At 34.8% G+C, this 21,187-nt stretch overlaps 1 protein-coding gene across 4 annotated transcripts; it reads left to right on the forward strand.

Moving 5' to 3' along the window:
* Positions 1-3,138: 3,138 nt before the first annotated feature.
* On the forward strand, positions 3,139-13,367 carry LOC131050125 (putative E3 ubiquitin-protein ligase LIN). Of its 4 annotated transcripts, XM_059207191.1 has the most exons (16): positions 3,139-4,692; positions 7,002-7,358; positions 7,453-7,607; positions 7,713-8,071; positions 8,102-9,038; positions 9,225-9,369; positions 9,487-9,744; positions 9,863-10,172; positions 10,313-10,437; positions 10,525-10,644; positions 10,865-10,996; positions 11,137-11,259; positions 11,359-11,469; positions 12,177-12,323; positions 12,554-12,802; positions 12,908-13,367. In XM_059207191.1, the coding sequence occupies exons 1-16, from the start codon at positions 3,739-3,741 to the stop codon at positions 12,923-12,925; spliced, it is 4,500 nt and encodes a 1,499-aa protein (XP_059063174.1). In that variant the 5' UTR covers positions 3,139-3,738; the 3' UTR covers positions 12,926-13,367. The 4 variants fall into 4 exon arrangements, with proteins under 4 accessions (XP_059063174.1, XP_057840263.2, XP_057840264.2 ...); XM_057984280.2 differs by having other exon boundaries at positions 7,713-9,038; XM_057984281.2 differs by lacking the exon at positions 3,139-4,692 and adding an exon at positions 6,099-6,506 and having other exon boundaries at positions 7,713-9,038.
* Positions 13,368-21,187: the final 7,820 nt, after the last annotated feature.

The following is a 21,187-nucleotide window of genomic DNA, read 5'->3' on the forward strand; positions in this document are numbered from 1 at the left end:
GAGATGTGGATGACAGAAAAAGCATCACCGGCGGAGCATTTTTTCTTGGCAGCAGACTAATTTCATGGTTGAGCAAGAAACAAAGTTGTACAAGTTTATCAACAGCAGAATCAGAATATGTTGCAGTAGCAACCAATTGTACACAGGTATTATGGATCAAGCAGATGTTGAAGGACATAAAGGTGAATTGCAAAGAACCTATCACTATTTACTATGACAATACAACAACAATTGATATATCAAAGAACCCAGTACTTCACTCTAAAACTAAACATGTTTCTATCAAACTGAATTTTCTAAAGGAGAATGCTGAAGCAAAAGAAGTGAAATTGGTTTATGTAAATACTACAGAGCAGATTGCAGATATTTTTACAAAGCCTTTGCCTAAGGAAACATTTGAATATCTCAGAGAGCAACTTGGAGTCCTACCCCCATCGATAGAGACTTAGACAGTTGATGTTTGTCATCAACCGACAGAATTAACAGAGAAATCTTTTATTTTGGCTTTGATGAGGAGAGCTACTTTTTAGGGGGAGTAGATGGTATATTGAATGACTTGGTATTTTGTATTGCTTTGGCATTTGATGTCAAAGGGGGAGAGATTGATATGGAAAAACACATGGATAACACATATTATTCCTAGGGGTAGAGACTTTATCCTTTGGAATGAGATATTATGTATTTTTTATTTCTGGTTAATGATCTCTTTGGGAGATTGTTGGTTTTTGGTTTTTGGCATTTGTATTTTGGCACTTTGATGGTTTTTCCATCTTGTGTTGCCATCAACGCCAAAGGGGGAGATTGTTGGTATTTTGGATATGTTGATATGGTTTTGTCATTGATGTCAACACTTGTCAACACTTGTCATCACTTGTCAACACTTATCAGCACTTGGAGACTTTGGTTATGTTCACCGACAAGATAGAGAATTATGCAAGTCACTGGTATTTTGTTCACCGATAGATTATATTGTTCACCGGTACTTGGAATGACTTGAAAACTACTTGGTTATGTCGAAGACATTATTCGATCACTTGGTTTTGGCGATTTGGTTATTTGTTTATTCGGGTTTGCATATTTGTTGTTACCAGCAAATAGGAACAGCAAATAGGTCCAGGATAAACACCAACAGACTTATCTATTCCAGATCAGCACGACATGTTATGAAGATGATTTATTATTATTGTAAATACATTGAGCCGACATCATGCATCGGATATTGATTTGTTTGTAATTGATTTTATTGTAATATCTTTTAGTGAGCCGACCTATTCAATTGGTCTTAGGTTATGGTATATATATGTAAGATCTTATTTGTAAGATCAACATGCGATTGGGAAAAAAGAATTGTAATAGAGGATATGCGAAAATAAGCAGAGCTATACACATAGACATCATTTGAAGGTTGAAGGAGGATTTTGTGAAGGCCATCAGAACTACACCGGTACTGAATCCAGCATATGAAGATGTTATTTTGTGCAGTACATTATCATTGGATTTAACCATCCAATTGTAGTCAGTGTGACTCTCATTTCATGATTGAGCAGTGAGCTCTAGGCAGCTGGCCTTTTTGCATGTGCAGAATCCATATTGTAAACACATATTATCTGCAGTAGTATCATTTGATTGTGGGTAAGGCTTCCCACCGTGGTTTTTCCCCTTATAGGGTTTCCACGTACAAACATTGGTGTTATGTGTTGTGGATGTTGTTGTCTTTCTGTTTCATACATTAATCTTTACCGGTATTGCAATTAACTATTGAGGTTGTCTACTAGTATAAAGTTTGGTTTACCGGTATTAAGCATTAAGTTTTGGTTAAGTTAATTTTGGTTGAATTTATTAGACAACTGATTAACCCCCCCCCACCCCCGTCGTTTCAGTTGTCTCCAGGACCTAACAAGAAGTACAAACAAGAGAAATGAAAAAGAAAATACAATAGACTAATTGCAACAAAGTCAAACAAAAAAAAATAAAATCAGATTATGCATATTGATTATAAATAATTCTATATTCAATTAAAACTATTACCATTAGTACAAAGATTTATTAAAGATATAGCCACCATACTAGGTGTCAACCTATGTTACAATCTTTGTTGATGTGTACGTTGTAAATTGGTCTGCACATCTCCATCTCTTCCTCTCTATATCCATTATCTTCTCCATCTCCATCTCTATCTCAATCTCCTTACCCCTCTTTCTCACTCTTTTCCCCTCTATCTCTCCCTCTCTTCCTATTGCAAACATAACATGAGTATGTTGGTAATAGAGTTTAATTCTCTTCTTGATTTAGAGGTTTATTTTTCCTAATTGGCCTTCCAAAATTCTTCGGCGTACCCATTGCACACCAAGGTGCAATTGCTAGTTTATTTTAAATTTGAGAGTAATTTACATCTTAAATACTAATATTTAATAATAAAATAGTTATTAAAAAAATATAAAATAAATAGATTGAAGTAAAAGAAAAGAGAATTAAGATTGAATATTTAATAATACAATGGTTATTAAACAAATATAAAATAAATAAATTGAAGCAAAAACAAAGCAAAGAATTAAGATAAAAAATAAATAAGAATGTTTATTCTTAAATTGTCATAGTTTAATAGTTTAAATGTAATGTTGTTCTTGTCACCAAAATTTAAACGCTATTGAAATCTTATTGTTAATATGATCCCTCAAGATTTCGTAACTCCCAATAAAAATGTTTATCTTTTAAAAAAAATAATGTGATCTTATAGCATTCTTCTTTAAATTTTTAAAAAATAAATTATAAGAAAAAAAATTAATGTATATAAGTAAAATAGTATTGGCAAGGCTATTTTTTAATCAGTACTTAATAAAAAACAAATTAACAAATCCAAATTCTTTGAGAATTTTTTTAAAAAGAATATTAATTTTTATTAAAATATAGATGCAATTTCTTTTTTTAATTTTTTTAGGACGGCTATTTTTATCTGAATGTGGTTGGCGGAAACGAAAACGATGTTCTTGTAAAATTCGTTGAAGACATATCTTTGAAGCCGTGTTTACTCTGCGCTGATTTGCAGGAGGGCGGCAACCGGCCGCTCGCCTGCAATCGAATGCAAAAAAGAAAAATTATAATACACAATATTATACTACATTTTTAAAATTTTCAATGGCGCAAGCGAATCCCTGACCCTGCCAGAAAGATAGGTTGAACAAGAAGTGGGCGGGAAAGAGAAGGGAGAACACTGAATTACTCAATCTATACAGAAGTGGGGAGAGGAGGCCGAGGAGTGAATGCAAACGAACTGGATTATCATAGGAGAGTTTGGATTTTACAGTTATAGAAACAAATTCCAATCCACAGAAATTTTAGTTCTGTAAACTTAGAGAATGAGAAGAGGCTGAGCAGTGAGTGCAAGTCAACAGCAGGAGAGGAGGCCTTACAGTGAATGTAAGGGAATCCATCTAGCAGAAGATGGAGAGGCAGAACAGTAAGGGTAAGAGAACCTTTGGATCAGCAGGAGAGGAGATCATTAAATTAGAGTAGTTGAACCCCTCAACCAGCAGGAAAGGTGTCTCAATTCTCAATATCATTTGTAAAAGAACCCCTTCACTCTTAGGGGAAAGGAAGGGGAAGCTGTGAGTGTAAGCCAGACTCTTAAGCCAGCGGCGGAGGAGTTGACAGAGTAGATTGAGAATAACCCTCAACTGCTATTGAGGTAAGGGCCTTCATGCACTTGGCATTCAGATTGAGCAGTGATTATAAGCGATCATGGGAACGGGTACAAAGAATTCCAATATTGTACGTTCTCTGGTGAAAACTATTGGATTTTTTATAGATGAAGCCATAAGCAATGAAGACCAACGTTTGCAGAACAAAGAACAGATTAACCAAAGGTTATCCAGACATCAAGTAGAATATTCTGGAGGATCAGATCAAGTTCAACATGCAGAAGAAGCAGTGATTGCAAGTTTATACTGGGGCATGGAGGCCATCGAAGAAGCAATGGGATCAAACAGTAAAGATATCAAAATGGGCAGGCTAGACTATGCAGAAAAAATGCTCCAGGCCTGTGCTTTATTGAATGTGAAGGATGGTGCTAATAATACTACTGCAGGTGTGCCTAATTGTTATTTGGCAGCATGGGCAAACCTGAATTTGGCCTTAGTTTCTAAATTCAGGAAAAATGATAGGGTCTGTATTATGAAGACTTTGGAGATGTTTATGGTGGATCCACAAAATTCAAGGCTAGAATTGGCACCTACGCTCTGGGAGGATCTGTTTTTGAGGTATTTAAGCTCAATTGTGGGGTGGTATGGTGAACAGAGGTATAGGATTCTTGAAACAGTTTTGCCTGATGATAATTTTGGTGTTTCTGTTTCTTGTGCGAGTATGCTTGCTTTTGATGAGCTTGGGTGTAAGGCTTTGCTTTCAAAGATGAGTGTTGAGCAGGCGAAGCAGTTGCAAAGGTTGGAGAAGGTTTATCAGGATTCTCTGGATGAGAATACAATGATTTGTGTTAAGTTTTATGAGGAGTGGCTGGATTATGATATGCAGAAATTGAAGGGGAAGCCTGGTGATAAGCCTTGTGTAAAGGTTCCAGTGTTTCAAGGGCAGTTTGGGTCGAAAACAGGATTTGATTTGGACATAAATTCTGTTTTTGAGGATGGGTTCAGGGTCAAGAGAATGGACGAGGCAGAATGTGCAAGGAACGGGCGCTACAATGTACTTACTGCCGTAGAAAGCCCAACATCTTTTATTGTGTTGAAGATTTTTGGATAAACTGGTTTTAGGTTTTGACTGTTCTGTGATTTCTAGTGAGCTATCTCGTCCATCACCAGAACCATTGAATATTTGCTTTGATTCCTGCAAATTTTAGATTTGAAAATGTAGAATTCTTTTTAAAGACTTCATGTTTTTGAAGACTGAGATTTTTGAAACAAATTCTCTAAAACCTCTTTATTGAACACAAGCCCATAATGTTACAGATGACATTTCATGATGCATCATCTTTAGGAAAGCCACTTGAGCTAACCTACTAGAGATCACCTGTGAAAAGTAGGAACTCAGTGTGGGTCTCCAATGGCCTTGCTTTGAATTTGGACAGGCTAATGCTCCTCTACTAGTATAAATTTGAGCCCTTGGTCTCACTAGCTCAAAATCTATCGTATATGTTCTTTTCTGTGTGAATAAAAGTAGGATGCATCTGAGTTGGGGTCTTGAATTCTTTGTACATCTTTAACAGCCCCTGCCTCTGCTGCTAGGCGATGTGAGCTTAACCTGATAGTTTCCTCTTCTATAAATTATTATTATTATTTTCTTATTTGTAATACATTAGTTGATTGGTCCAGCCATTAAGATCTAAGAGCAACTAGGCATAGAAACTAGTTTTTCCCGGGAGGATTTGAAATATCTTTGGAAGGCTCAAACGCGTCCCATAAATTTCTTCCCCTTTGAACAGAGCTCAGAAATCCAGAAACATGGTGCTGGTAACAATGGGAATTCAAACGTAAAAATGCGCGTTCGCTGATTAAAACCAGGAATAATTTTCCAAGAGAAAACATACGTGGTTAGTTTGAAAATAATTTATATAATAAAAAACCTGATTCTGGTCATGTTTGATGTCTGACCGGGTCGTTAGACTTTTTTCTTAATGATTTTGTCAAAGCTGGACCAATTCCGGTCATTTAGGCTAAATTTGGTGGTCCACTCCGCCTGTCAAAGTAAATGTTTCGCGACAGTTATCCATTCCAACGTTGCCCTTCAGATAATACAGAGTGCAATCCTATAAATTTTTTGACGTTCGGCCCAAAATCTCCCCTTAGTCTTCTAAAATTTTAATTGTATTTTGATTCATAAATGCATAAATAGCCAACTCATGAGTTGCTGGATAATATCCGTAGTAACGGGGTCATCATTGGGGGGAGTGTTGGTTGTAGTCTGCGCCACACCCAGAGATAAGTAGTTTCCAAAATTAGTTGGAAGCAGGGCGGCGTAACGCGTCCCCTGCAATCAGACAGCTTTCTCCTGGGGCACCTCACGAACTCTCATTGCATATCTCCAAAAGTGTGCAGCTACTGCAACAAAAGAGCTTGAACCCCAGCATCGTTGTTTCAGGTCTTGTATTATCTCTTCTGTAAAGCAGAACGTTGAGTTTATCACTTGTGTTTTCCTTTCGGGATCCACCCATTTCTGGAAAGCAACATAGTTGGGAATGATAGTGTTACTGTTAACTGAAAGTATCTTTGCCGTGTGTCTGACTCTGGGGCATAAATGTCCGCAAGACTGATCCTCTTCTCAAAACTTTTGAGTTGGAAGGTTTTTCTGACTTGATTTTTCTAGCCACATGCCCTTCTCTCCCCTTACCTGGAAGTTTGTTTTCTTTAACCAGATTTGACAGATTAAGCTAGTGTGCAGTATGGTGTGGCCAAATTCACTCTTGAATTGTTCGGGACAGAGGATCCATTTGCTCTTGCTTCCAACATCAGTGATGTAAAAGCGCATTCTTATTGAGTTTGGGTGTAAGAGGAGAACCTCAGGTTTAAAACAATTATCAAGCATTTTGATCTTGTTAATACGCTTGTCGTCGTGATTACTGATGAATTTGTGCTGTATGGAAAGTTTGATGCAAAGACGATCGAAGTTAAGAAACCCTCTTTGATTCAGTGCCCGTACACTGATGTTTCTTTTAATATAGAGTTTTGGGTGTTTTGTCCTGTGACTTGTTAATAGTCCTTTTAAAGTTTGGTGCTAAGGACTATTTAGCCCTTAGACAAAATTGAGTCCTGTTGATGAGCTGTATATGCTGTAATTTTATTATTTTTCCTTCAATAAAGCTTTCTTTTAATTTAAAATGCATAAATAATAATTCCGGCTTCTGAAATTGTAAACAGTATAATGGTTTCCGTACACGTCAGGGAGTGGAAATCGAACTTTCCCGGCCCAGGCCTCTGACTAGACGGATAGTTTTATTAGTTGTATACTTAAAACATTCGAAGGCAATCTAACAAAAAAAAAAATTCTGATTTTTTCAGCCCATATGGGAAGACTACGATGATGAATCGCGGGATTACAACATCAATAGGCGCTCTGCATCATTCCAGTGGAGAGCTAAGTCGATGCCCAGGAGAGTAACTCCACAAGATATGATGACTTCGGAAGAAATCTCAAATACCCAGTTCAACTTCCAGCAGAAGAAGAACAGTGAGAGTACGAAACTATTAACTACACCGAGCATAAGATCAGGTGGCATCGGGAGGTCATCAAGTTCGTTCAATTCTGAAGCCATGTCTGATGATGATCCTGACTATACCGGACTTTCATCTGGAGCTGGTTTTTCCAATTCTTCCGAGTATTGCAGCAGTTCCTTTGAATCTGTACTAAAATTCAAGGTAACGATGATACGAATCTCAAAACTTTGTCTGCTTCGTCATGTCCATGCCAAAATCAGACGGATTCCTCTAAGCCTACTTTTGTCTGCCACAGGTTCAGAATCATGAAAAAGACACAAACAGTATTAATCAATCGAAAGCGAATTGGATTTCCAACGAAGAAAAAGAGAACGAGGCCTGCATTGGAGATACCGAACCTGAATATGAATTTGCTGTCTTTGCGCCAGACAAAATAGATAACTCTAAAGGGTGAGAATTCAGGGCTATTGTTATCTAGTAGGACCCCGAATGAGATTTTTGTTTTGATTGCAATAACCTAAATTTTACACGTATCTTGAATATTTCGTCCCGCAGTTCAATCCCCAAAGTTTTTCCCATTGTAGCCACAGAAGGGGACGAGAGCCAGAGCGACTATATTGTTCATTCATCAGAGACCTCAACTCCACAACCAAGACCTCCAAAGGATTTTGTATGCCCTATTACCAGTCAGCTCTTCAGTGATCCTGTTACTCTAGAAACAGGGCAGACCTATGAGCGCAAAGCTATTCAAGAATGGCTGGCACATGGAAACCATACTTGCCCTATAACTCGTCAGAAGCTAGAAAAGATTGCTCTTCCCCAAACAAACTACTTATTAAAGAGATTGATTGCAGCATGGAAAGAAGAAAATCCAGAAATAGCTGTTGATTTTTCAAATTCAGAAACTTCCATACCTAATTTTTCAAATTCAGAAACTTCCATACCTAATAGACCTCTTGCATCTTCCACTGATTTACCCGATATAGGATCAGATGCTCAATCTAGTCCTGATTACTCTGAAACCCAAACAAGTAGTCAAAACATACAGTTCGGGAACGGGTCAAACGAGCCTATTCCATCTACTAAGGTTGTTACTAGCGAAAGCATGACCAGCGAGCTGAGGCCTATCATATTATGTCTGTGCACTTCTGAAGATTTGCAGGAATGTGAATCAGCAATTCTAACCATTTCTAGGATTTGGCAAAAATCAAAAGCAGATCCCAGTATCCAGAACCATCTAAATAAACCAGCAGTAATCAATGGGTTAGTCGAAATCCTATCCAATTCCATTATACCCCGAGTTTTGAGGGCTGCGCTTTACATCCTCTCAGAACTCGTAGTAGCAGACAGAATGGTAACACAAACTCTGACGAGGGTGGATTCTGATCTTAAGGTTCTAGTTTCTCTTTTGAAGAAGGGCCTGTGGGAGGCTGCTGTTCTGATATATCAGCTAAAACCCTCTTTCTCTAGTCTGGCTTCCCTTGATCTCATTCCAGTACTTGTCGAGCTGCTTACAGATGGCAAGGAGAAAGAATTAGAGTGCGAGTTTCAGATGCAATTGAAACCAAAGGAAGTGGCAATAGTTCTGTTGGAAAGAATTCTCGCAAATGGGAATGAAAATTACAGATGTGCCAATGCTCGTGATATTATTTCTATGAACGGAATTCCAGCTCTTCTTAAGATCTTGGAATCAAAAGACCTGGAGGAAAGATATTATTCAATTTCTATACTTTCATCCTGTGTGCATGCAGATGGAAGCTGTCGAAACTTGATTGCCAACAGAGCTGAGATGGCCCCTGTTTTAGAACTTCTACGTACTGGAAGTGACAGGGATAGGATCACTGCCATTAATTTTATTTCAGAGCTCGTTCGTTTAAACAGGTGAGTCTGCATAAAACGTACACTCTTCTTCCCAAGGAGATGAGAAAAAGATTTGCTTACATTTTGGTTTAATTTATCCAGAAAAATAAAACATGGTGAAAGGTGTACTTTGGAAAAGGGCATAGCTTCAATTGCAGAATAACCTACGTTAGACAGACTAATCATGGTGCTTATTTATTGATTCAGGAGAACATTCAACGAACAGGTTCTACGAATCATAAAAGATCAAGACACATTTAGTACAATGCATATGCTTCTTGTGCACCTTCAGATGCCATCTATGGAACAGCGTTCTGTTGTTGCTAGTCTTCTTCTCCAGCTTGATCTTCTGGTCTAAACTTCAATATCATTGTGACTCTGCATAATTTTTTCGCTTTATTCAAGTTAACTAGCAGTCTTCAATTTTAAGGAGGAAATGCAAATCACTAACAACCTACTTTCCTTGCAGGAGGAGCCTCGAAAAATGAGCATTTATCGTGAAGAAGCTCTAGATGCTCTCGTGGAAGGCCTAAAGTCTGAAGAATTTATAGTTTCCCAAGTGTCCGCTGCAGAAACTATAGTTGCCCTCCAAGGGCGCTTTTCTTTGTCTGGGAAGCCACTCACTGAGGCTCTACTTCTCAAAAGTGCTGGTCTTGATGAAAGCTACAAGGAATTGATGAGGGCAAAGCAAGATCTTGACCAATCGGAGGAATCACTGGAAGTTTTGGTGAGGTCCTAAGCACCCTGAAAGCAAAATTTGGTGTCAATCTTATTACTTATTCGTCTGTTCCATTTTCTGTCACTTCTTACTCAACTTGATGCAATTATCCATTAATCTTGCACAGGAAGAGGAAGAAACAGCTGCAAAAGATTGGGAGAGAAGAGTAGCCTCCGTCCTTGTTACCTATGAATTCGGTTTGATGTTTGAGGCTTTAGGCGAATGTCTTGAAAGCAAATCTGTGCAACTAGCAAGACCCTCCCTTGTTGCCGCAACATGGCTGACACATATGCTAACAATTGTCCCAGACACAGGAGTCAGAGGTGCAGCTCGTCAGTGTTTACTAGGAAGGTTCGTTACTGTCTTGAAATCACATAAGAAATTAGAAGACAGAGCCCTTGCAGCACTAGGTTTGCGTGCTTTTATTTATGATTCAGGTAATTTATTCTTGGCCACAATTATTAATTATCTTTTTTATTTTTTTTATTTCGTAGTTTATCATGAAACTTCCCTTAAGGTAGTTTATTGTATACTTTTAATATTTTATAAGCAATTGAAACTTTTTCTTCAATAACAGAGGGATTGGAAGAACTGGAACAACATGCAAACGACATATTCAATCCTTTATGGGAACTGAAAAAAGTTTCTTCCGCAGCAACTGATATATTAAGAGCTCTTGCAAACCATCCATCCGCAAATATTGTAAGTACAATTCCTTTGGAACTGCATCTGAGTTGAAAATATCCTGGACAAACCCTAAACTAATGACATCTGTGCTCTCAATCTCAGTCTGAACTTTGGAAGTATGAAGAGCTCTCTCTGAAAGATACAAGCATAAACGGAGAATTAAATTCCCTTGTTCATGCGGCTGATCGAATTTTCAGTGGCCATTCTGATGGCACTTTGAAGGTATATCTTCTGCTCTCTATTCATTTCATCCTGATGATTGATCATGCAGTATGATTTGAAATGTTGATGAAAAAATCTACACACAGTTTAATCGAGAAAAATAACTATTATTAGGTATATCTCTGATTGACATGTCTAAGATTGAAATTTGAGCTGTTTCAGACAATGGTTGCTTAGCCTCTTATTATATGAATCTCACTAATCTCACATGAATGAAAAGGTATGGGATTGCAAAAAGAGGATTCTTCATCTGATTCAAGAAGTTCGAGAGCACACAAAATCGGTCACTTCTTTAGCTGTTTCATCATCTAGAGAAAATTTATATAGTGGATCTCATGACAAAACAATCAGGGTATGTTTCTGTAAAGCATTAAGGAATGGATGTTTCCCCTTGTAGGACGGTTTTTTAACTAGTTTTTGGCTCCATTCATACTTTATAGCTATTGTCCTGGATTTCTATGTTTTACCTGTTAAATTTTCTGTTTCGTTCAGGTTTGGGCAATAGGGAAAGTAAAAATTCACTGTATACAAGTCCATGAAGTAAAGGATCATGTGCAAGCACTCAATGTTAGCACTAGCTTGGCATGCTTCATTTCTCAAGGAGTTGGCATAAAAGTATGCATAATTGTTCATTCCTTAGACACTGGCTTGAGATTATTTTTAGAGGCACTGCTGTAACCAACATTCTAGCTTATCGCTTGGATTTTATTGCAGATCTATGACTGGAATGGAAGCTCAAAGACTATCAATTCTAGCAAGAATGCAAGGTGCCTTGCTATAGCAGAAGGAAAAGTTTACTATGGATGCAGTGACAGTACCATTCAGGTAAGCAGTAAACTTCATGAACAATGGATCCTTTAATAATATTCCTCTTACCATTAGGAAGAGGAATGCCATAGAATGCTTGTATACCTATACTTCCATACAAAAAGGTGAAGGTAAGAATGCTTATGTTTGTATATCTAAATATAAAATGGTGAAGATATTAAGGTGTTCTTTCAGGTCACAGTCTAATTAGCACTCCTACCTTTATCTTAAATATATTGTTCAGAATTTATCCCCGTAAATTTCACCCACATACCAAGCTGTGAACTTGAACTTTTTTGTCAAACCTTATTTTTTGAAATTGAAGATTTCAGGACCCATGCTTTTGTTCTTGTTCCATAGCAACCATAGAACACAAACTCTGTTTTGGATGAATGCGAAATTACTTCAGTCTTCTATATTAATTATGCATGGCAATGATAGACTTTGACCAGATACTTCATCTCACCCAATTCCCAGGTTGTTTGCCTTTTTATCTTGATAGGAAAATTCCTTTAGGAATAGGGCAGGGACTGTAACTCCCTTCATACACATCATAATACACAGCTACTACATTATTGTGAGGGGCCTGAGCCTGCCTATCAAGATTTGTATCTGGGCTATGTTAGAACTTAGAAGTAAGCACCCTCCCTAACCACTAAGCCATAGCTCTGCTAACCATGTTGTTCCTCTCTAAGCTCTTCGGCATTTTCAATGCATAATTGCAGGAGATCAATTTGGAGAGTGGCAAATCAACTAATATTCAATCAGGTGTGAGGAAATTATTAGGGAAAGCAAATCCAGTCTATGCTCTTCAGGTTTATGGGGGACTTCTATATGTTGCCTGCTACCCAGTAGATGGTGTAGCTGTCAAGGTAATTGGTACTCTAAGATGATAACATTTTTCTCCGATTTTCAATTAATTGTACTCAAAACATTATCCATTTCAATTTTTTTTGTTCATTTAGGTATTTAAGCTTGCACAGATGCACTCCTTTTTAATGACATGCTTCTGAGATTGTCCTGCAGGATTTTAATTCACCCTACCAGTAATTGAATTCCTCACTATGGTACAACTAATGGTGATTCTTTGTTGGGAAATTAGGTGTGGAATCTTTCCACCATGAGCGTTGTGGGCACTCTATCATCAAGCCTAGATGTCCGTTCTATGGTTGTAACCAATGACTTCCTATACTTGGGATCCAAATTCGGGACGATTGAAGTGTGGCTAAGAGACAGACTGATGAAAGTAGGAACTTTACATACAAGAGGAGGGAACAGTAAGCTGGTAAGCTTGGCTGTTCATGGGGATGGAGAACTCCTATTTAGTGCTTCAGTAGATGGAAGAATTGAGGTACCCACCTTGTCATGACTCAGCTTTTTCAATTTCTTTTGAAGTGACATTGATTTGATGATGCTTTTTCTGTTTTGCTGATGCTATGGGGACTCTTGGATGCAGGCCTGGGCATTGGTTTGACTGGGGACAAATATATATATATATATGTACTATAATTCCTTTGGGGCAATAAGGGTGCTGCTTGCTAGTACAATTCATTTTTTTTTAAGACCCATTGGTCTTCTGCAAATAAAAAAATTCATTAGCATGGCATACTCATTTTAGTGAATCCCTTCCAGTTACTGGAAAAAAAATGTATTGTCATCACCAATTTTCTCCTGGGGACTGTTGTGTATGGTATATTGAGTGTTTACTGGTGGAGCCCATCTCCAAACAGGAGGAAACTATGCAGCCTGTTAGATTCACCCCCATTTTTTGGGAGTGTGGTTTTCGTCGTCAATGGAAGGGTGATTGGTTAACCAATAAGTTCGCTGCTTCCCAAACATGGCAGAGCTGGTAGTGCATGTAAATCGTTCTGTACATCATTATTTGAGTCTCTTTTAAGGAATTTCCTTCATGAGCACCTGCCTGGGTATAATTTTACTCATTTTTTTTTTTTTAAATTAATTAACTTTTGCAAAATAAATTAATTATTAGTTTTTTTTCTCAAATTAATGAAGGTATATTTATTTTAGTTAATATAATTATACATTTTTTTTAATAAAAGTTATTTAACAAAAAAGTTCTATAATTTTATTAGTTAGATCATAATTTTTGTTTTTGGGCTTTACATGAATTGAAAAAGACATTCTGTTATTGATCCACTCATGAAATATGGGTCAGTGAGCTCGACTCAAATTGTGATATAAATATCAAAATTCCATGGATTCTTAATTTTCAGTCAATCAATTTTTTTCATATAATTTTATTGATATTGATTTATTTTTCTATTGCACTTCCATTTATTTACAGCCAATAGAATTAATTTGATATCAAATGCTTACAAAACTATGTTGTGGGGATATGCAAGAAATAGACAGCCCAAGGTTATCATCAAAGAAATCTTGAATGAGAAATACTAACTAGATAAAACAAGACATCAAATTGGATGAACAAATGACACATTGACTTGAATGCATGTCCATATAATAACAAAGATGTAAAAGTTTTGTTAATGGATAAATTTTATAAGTCTACTAGAAAAATGTTAACCATAAAGAGGAATTTAATCTTATGTATGATCATCAACAAAAAAAAAAAAGGTGCATAGGACAAATATCTTTTAGCGAAGATTCTCATAGTCCAAATAAAGACCAACTCATATAATCTTCAATGTGAAAGAAAAGGTTAAAGAAGAACAAGGAGAGAATTTATGTCCTTTGCACCACTTAGGATAGTCATAAGTACTTTAACAATAGCTTCCTTACAAAATTAAAAAGAAATAAATTATTGAAATTATAAATTAATTATTATTATTCTCTCTTTCTATAATGCTTTAATTTTAAAAAAATTAATAAAGTTATAATATGTATGTATGTATATAGGCGAGTTAGTAAGAGTTTATCATTAAATTTAAGGTAGAAGATTAGGTATTTAGAAAGATAAATGACAAGGTTTATTGTATCATGAATTATCTTTGACCTCGTAGACGTTAGAATTATTCAATAGTAGATGTATGTTCATTAAAATTCTCCCCTTGCCATTTTAATTTTTTTATATTCCATTAGTGTGTGGTGTTGTCTTTTTAGTAGTTGTGGTTAGGCTAGGCTAGTACAATTAGTTTAGTTTAATTGGTTATTATTATTTTTTATTTCAACCAATTAAAAGTGGGTGTTTGTTTATTTATTTTTTAAAAAATTATTTTCTTAAACTTATGATATTGCTATGGCAATTCAATTGCAATTTTTTTAAAGTTTTTAAATTGTAAAATTGATTCTTGATAATTTGATTGGCTAAAACACTTTGGATCTTATAGAATGTTTAGGTATTTTTTTAGGATTTAAAATATAAATAAATTTAAACGTGTAATTTCACTAATACAAAAAATGTGAGAAAAAGTAAGCAAATGACATCGTAAGTTTTATTAAGTATGAGGTGAATATAATGATATTAAATTGGGTTACATAATTATAAATATAATAATTTTAAATTTTAAAATAATAATTAATAAGTTGATATTCTATTTTATATATAAATAATTTTATATAAGATATAATTCTAACATTTTAATTTAAAATTATTATAATTTAGAATTATAAGTATTTTAATCAATTATAGTATAACTCTAGTTTTAATTATTTTAAAATTTTAAATATATAATTATTAATTAAGATTATATAGTCAAAATAATTAATTATAATATTAATTTTATATAATAATTAAATTGTGATTATAATTTTAGTTATTTTTAATTATTATAATTAAGAATAAAGTTAAAATTAAGATTAGATAATAATTATGATCATCACTATTAATAATGAAAATAAAATTAATAAAAAGACAAGTACTAGTCATTATGTGGCACTTGTTTAAGATTGAAATGAAATAAAAGTTTTTAATAACCAAACAACATTGCTTTAGACAAACACAATCTATTAAAATTGTGTGAATTATAAATTATTAGTATTCATCTCCTTTTTAATGTTGGATCATTTGCTATGAATCTAAATTAAATAATCTCATATTTTTATTAATCTCTCCTCCACATAAAACAATAGAAAAAATGCATTCGATACATTAATATATTTGAATCCAAATATCCTTATAAACCAATGAGTTAATGGCATTCCATTATCAACTCTATTATTTTCCTTAATTAACTTTTAAATTTTCTAGGAGGTAATACCAAACTACTAATTGAATCAAAACTCCTAACCCTCTATAAAGACCACCATAATGGTCTTTGTGCAGCACGATATATCCAAATTCTAATGCTAATGCAATGATAACATGGGCACACAAGATGCATATAACATACATTTGAAAACAAAAGCAACAATCCTTAGTTAACTATCTAAATCATTTCGAGATCTTAGCTCCATCTCGATCGCATTTATTCCAATAGGTAAACATAACATGAATTCACAAATAAATCACAAGATAACAGTCATGCATGTATCTTCTTGATAATCAAATACAGTCATGAACTTCGATCACTATTACACATGTTTATTATTCACAGTTATTCTTGATAGATGATCAAATCAACAAAGTCATGTGTTGGTGAAAATGTCTAAATGCCACAAATGTTCATCGTCTCCTCAAGATACATTCTAGAGTTACGATATGATATTTTAAGCACCCATCATAACAAAAATAGAAAATACATAGCATAAGAGAGATAAAAATAGCTCATAAGAGTGTACAAGTTCATACAAGAGCATGTAAGTGCATCGGTCTATGAATAATGCATTTCTTCGTAGTTTGGATTTGAGACACTTAGGGAAGTGTGCACATAGGGATAGAGCTTGTAGGAGAAATTCCACCTTTTGTGGTCTTATTTTGCTGTTACACTCCACATTTGGTGGGTCATCCACCTCTCGTGGAATATTATATTATTTCTCCTACCTACCCCTAGTATTTCTTACCTACCCTTGTTTCTCATTGAGCCACATGTCATGATTGTGTGCTTGTACATCCATATGGCCTTGCCTATATAAGAAGGCCTATATTCATTGTAATGATTAATGATCCAATTGATCAGTATTTTCATCTTGATAGAATACAGTTTATTCCTATCATCTATTTTGTCTCTCTTATTTGTGTTTTCCATTTCCTCTAGATCTTGGCAAAATCTCACATGGTATCAGAGCCAGGTCCAGGCTAGGAGCCCCAAGCACACAAGAGGTGTGGCTTCAGGGGGGGTGTTGGTGTTGCAAATAAGCCACACCCGGACTGACGATGGACTGGTCCAAGAGGGGCCACTAGCTCAGTGGTAGAGCACTCCAGCAGCGTATGGAAGGTCCTAGGTTCGAGTCCTAGCTAGTCCATGTCTTAACATAAACATCATAGCTAAAATTGTTGTAATTGTTATTTTATTATGAAATAGAATTACAATAATAGTAATTTACAAGAAATCACATAGACACTTTCTAATCTTTCAACTATGCAAAGATTCCTATAGTTCTCATATTCAAATAATTTTTTTCCTTGGGTTTCTATCCAACTAGAAAATCATATTCAACCATAATAATCAAGTTATGATTTATAATTATAAATACTGTTGGTGTAATTATTTATTCATCTTGGATATTATTACACCTTGCTTAAGTTTACTTAGGGTAATACGTTTTATAGTAATTTGGGTATGAAACACTTGGGTGTTTGTGCCACATTGGGATAGTGTGTGTAGGAGATTTCCACCTTTTATGGTGTGATCTTGTTAATACTCTGTCATATCCACTTATTGTGGAGTGATAATTCCACCTTTGGTGGGTGATCCACCTCATGTGGAATATAATACTGTTTCTCCTACCTACCACACATATTTCCTACCTACCCTTGTTTCCTATTGAGCCACATGTCATGTTTGTGTGCTCACATATCCATATAGCCTTGTCTATATAAGCAGGCTCATATTCATTGTATGTAACGATTGATGATCCAGTTGATCAGTATTTTCATCTTAATCTCTTCTAATCTTAGTAGTATAGATTATTAATTCCTCTAAATACTAACAATGTTATAAATTCATGGCATTATGATAATTCAAACAAAGAGTCTTCTTGATTAATGGAATACTAAGGAACTCAATGTATTCTTCATTCTTAAATTTTCCTAGGAATCATATAGATATGAACCATATTGAACTTGATATATGCCCTATGTATATAAACCTACAAAGTCTTATGACTTTTATTTAATGTTCCATACAAAATTGAAAGCTTCATTCTATAAACAAAATATGTGGAAATGAATCCCTATATGATCCAAAGTCTACCTTATGAACCATTTCTAAAACTATGCAAAAATGTATTCATTATTACTTAAGACGTTTTATTTTTATTTTAAATAAAACACTAATAATATTTTTAAAGTTCCATTGATGTATGTAAAAGCTTGAATAATAGTAATAACATGTTCAATCAACAATGTCTATCCAACCGACACAATGAATCTTTCATTTGATAATAAAGTACTTTTTTATAATTAACAAGTGGATCATTTTGTCTACTGGATAGCCATTCACATTCGACCATTATGTAGAGGGTATAACTATCACATGAATTCAAGGGGAAAATTGAATTGCAGATTGGTGTTTAAAGATAATGTTGCATTATCAAAAGCATGAAGGAAACTGTATCAGGCTCTTAGTGATCTTAAAGAAAAGATTACTGCGATTATGGAGAGAAGCATAAGAATATATTAATTGTTCTTCTTAACCTATATGCACAGAAAGATCACTCCAAACCTCAATAGTGGCTCGATTAGGGCCATGGGCCATGGTACAAATTTCACAAAGCAAAATAATAATAGGGGTCTATAAGAAAATGCAATCATCGGCTAGATGAAAGCATTAGGATTAGAATGAAAGCTGAAGTGACCTTGTAGCTGATGGAAAGACACAATTTTCACATATTTGATGCTAAAGAAATCTAAACCAAGCTCAGGTAAATATGCATACAAAAGTATTACAGTCATGTTTGGGGCATACTGTTGCAAACAAGGTCGTTGTATACTGAGGAAAGGGTAGTCTATTGCTAAACTACAAATGTTTTGGTAGACATGTAGGAAAAATGAGAAATTCCAGACATTCCTTGATTTTGTTTAACAAAAACCTTTAAAGAAATAAAGTTTCAAGAATGCAAAGATTTCGGAATAAGTGTAAAAAAAATTTGGTTAGTTGTAAAGATTAAAAATATCATTATAAAATCACTTTCATACACATTACTCTTAAACCACACACACTAAGCAACATATTAAGTCTAGAGGATGTCAGTCAACTTTGAGTGTTTAACACTTTTAAGCCTAGAAGTCAAAGCTTAGTGTGTGTGATTTAAGCCATTTGCTATCAACCTCTTTACTTTTGTCCAAGTCAGTATTATGCAACTACTAAGGGGATTAGCAAGAAATAAGGCTTAAAGATAGTATCAACAAGTAAAATGAAAAAAATAGATAAAGATGCCTATCAAGTTATTCACCTATAAAGCATAGATTTATTAGACAAATTCAAAATATCAAGTAGGTAAATGTACAAATGGATATGTTGAAAAGGCTTTAACAACATTATTATAATATTTATATTATTTTTAATATACTTATTAAAATATTTTAAATTACTTATTAAAATATTTTAAATATGAATATTATTTTTAAAGTTATTAAAATTAAATTGAATTTGTTTATTGTCTGAAATCGAGTTTTTGTTTATGAAATTCAAGCATTGTCAATGAGTAGAAGTTGTATGTAATAGAAAAGAAGATAGTAGAACATGTAGATATTATTGTTAGATAGAAGGAAGATGAAAGGGGGAAAGAGTAGTGCCAAATATTTACAAAAGGTCTTTAAGAGAGATTCACGAAGGAATTTCGGGAAAAGATGGAACTCAATGGAGAAAAGAGCAGAGTGATCCTAGAAGATTTGGATTCACAAGGCGTCAAATCTAGCCACGGGCATGAACAAAATCCTCATCACTCTAAGAACGTGCAAGCAAAAGAATACCCTTGAAATAGATGCCATAATCCTTGAGGGATCAATGTAGAGACTAACATAACACATGTTCTTCATCAAATGGGCCAACTTCGAGCCAATAAGGGCAAGGGTATAGAATCTTCATATGAAGTATTGGGGCAAAGAAATCAAAATCAAATCACTACCAAGAGCTTTTCTTTCTACTTCAATGCAAATCATCATATTAAGAAGAGATCATCAATGGGGGACCATTTTTTTATGGATGGGGTGGGGTCGAGTTTTACTTGATATGTTGGGAACTAAATTTCAATCCTCTTTCTAATTGAGGAAACCCTAATGCGGATCATATTATATACTCTATCTTTGGAGTATTGGGATTCGGGAATCTTAGCAAACATAAAAAACTCATTGGGTTCCTTCTTAAAGGTAGATGAAAATATAGAAGTCGGAGAAGTTGACATGTATGCTAGAATTTGTGTCACTTTGAACACAGAGGATCACCCTCTATTGGAAGTTAATTTCAAAATAAATGTTGGTCTATGGACCCAAAGAATTGAGGTGGCAAGAGTCATGTTGACATGCAAGAAATGCCATTTGCTAGGGCATGGTTGGAGAACTCCAAAAAATATATATTTCATTAGGAAGGACATTCCCAAAGTGGTTGGTGAAGTAGAAAAAGAATGAGATACTAGAGTTTTACAAGACTCTAACCCTTCAAATTAGAGGGAAAGAAAGAATCATACCCTTCATTTATCTCAATAGAGAAGTCAACAGATGGAGGTAGTAAAACTCAAAGGCATAGAAGGAGGAAATAGAATTATTTGGAATTCCAAAGGAGATTGGGGTTTGTATAGAAGCCTCGGAAGGAGGAGGTAACTTAAACTCTAGTCATAATTTAGATGGTAATTTTGAAGAGGTCTTCTTAGAGGATAAATTGGACATTCTAAAAGATAAGCCGGTTTATTAGGCTACTTCAAGAATCAAGAAACCCAACTATACAAAAACAAAGCAAAAGGGGAAACCCAAATCGTCTCCAAAACAAAGTGTCTTATATAAGAATATAGTTTTGGGGGCCTTCATTTATTACTATATATGAGCATAATTGTGACTTGTAATTTTTCTCCAAGATTCACCATATGAAAGTAGGTTCCCAAAAACATTACAAATTTAAGGGCAATATGGGAAAGTATGTGTAAGGTCTCTCAATTACCATGTTGGAGTGACCAAGATCAACTTACAAGATGCAAAAAATTTCACAAATAATAATATTTTCATAGTAAAAATATTATCATACAAATTTTAAAAATGTACAAAGGTTCCTTTCAAATAAAGGCAAGAATGTGGATGTGAGAACCTAGAAGGTAAGACTAAAATTCTAACTAACCCTCCAAAGATGTAACACATGAGCATGCTTGGGATATGTTTGAGGATATATTTAGGGTCCACATGAGATGAGAAAAAAGTAAAGAAGTCTCTCTAAGTGAGCTTAAGTTTAGTGTGAATAGGACCAACTAGGTAGGACAATAATTAGTTAGCTAATAACATTTTTCACAATAACAATCTCATATATAGTCCTAAACATTAATTTGATTTGTTCATTCATAAAAGGTTGGGTTATTTGCCCAGTAAACTATAGTATAATTGTCATAATAAAATCTAATGGTTCTCTAACTCAACCCCACATCTAAACACAATGTCAAAATCCCAATTTCCTCCTTAGAGATATGACCAACAACCATGTACGTTTCCTCTATTATAGTTAAAGTGACCAAA

Source organism: Cryptomeria japonica, chromosome 6, assembly GCF_030272615.1.
Source record: "Cryptomeria japonica chromosome 6, Sugi_1.0, whole genome shotgun sequence".
Classification (NCBI taxonomy): domain Eukaryota; kingdom Viridiplantae; phylum Streptophyta; class Pinopsida; order Cupressales; family Cupressaceae; genus Cryptomeria; species Cryptomeria japonica.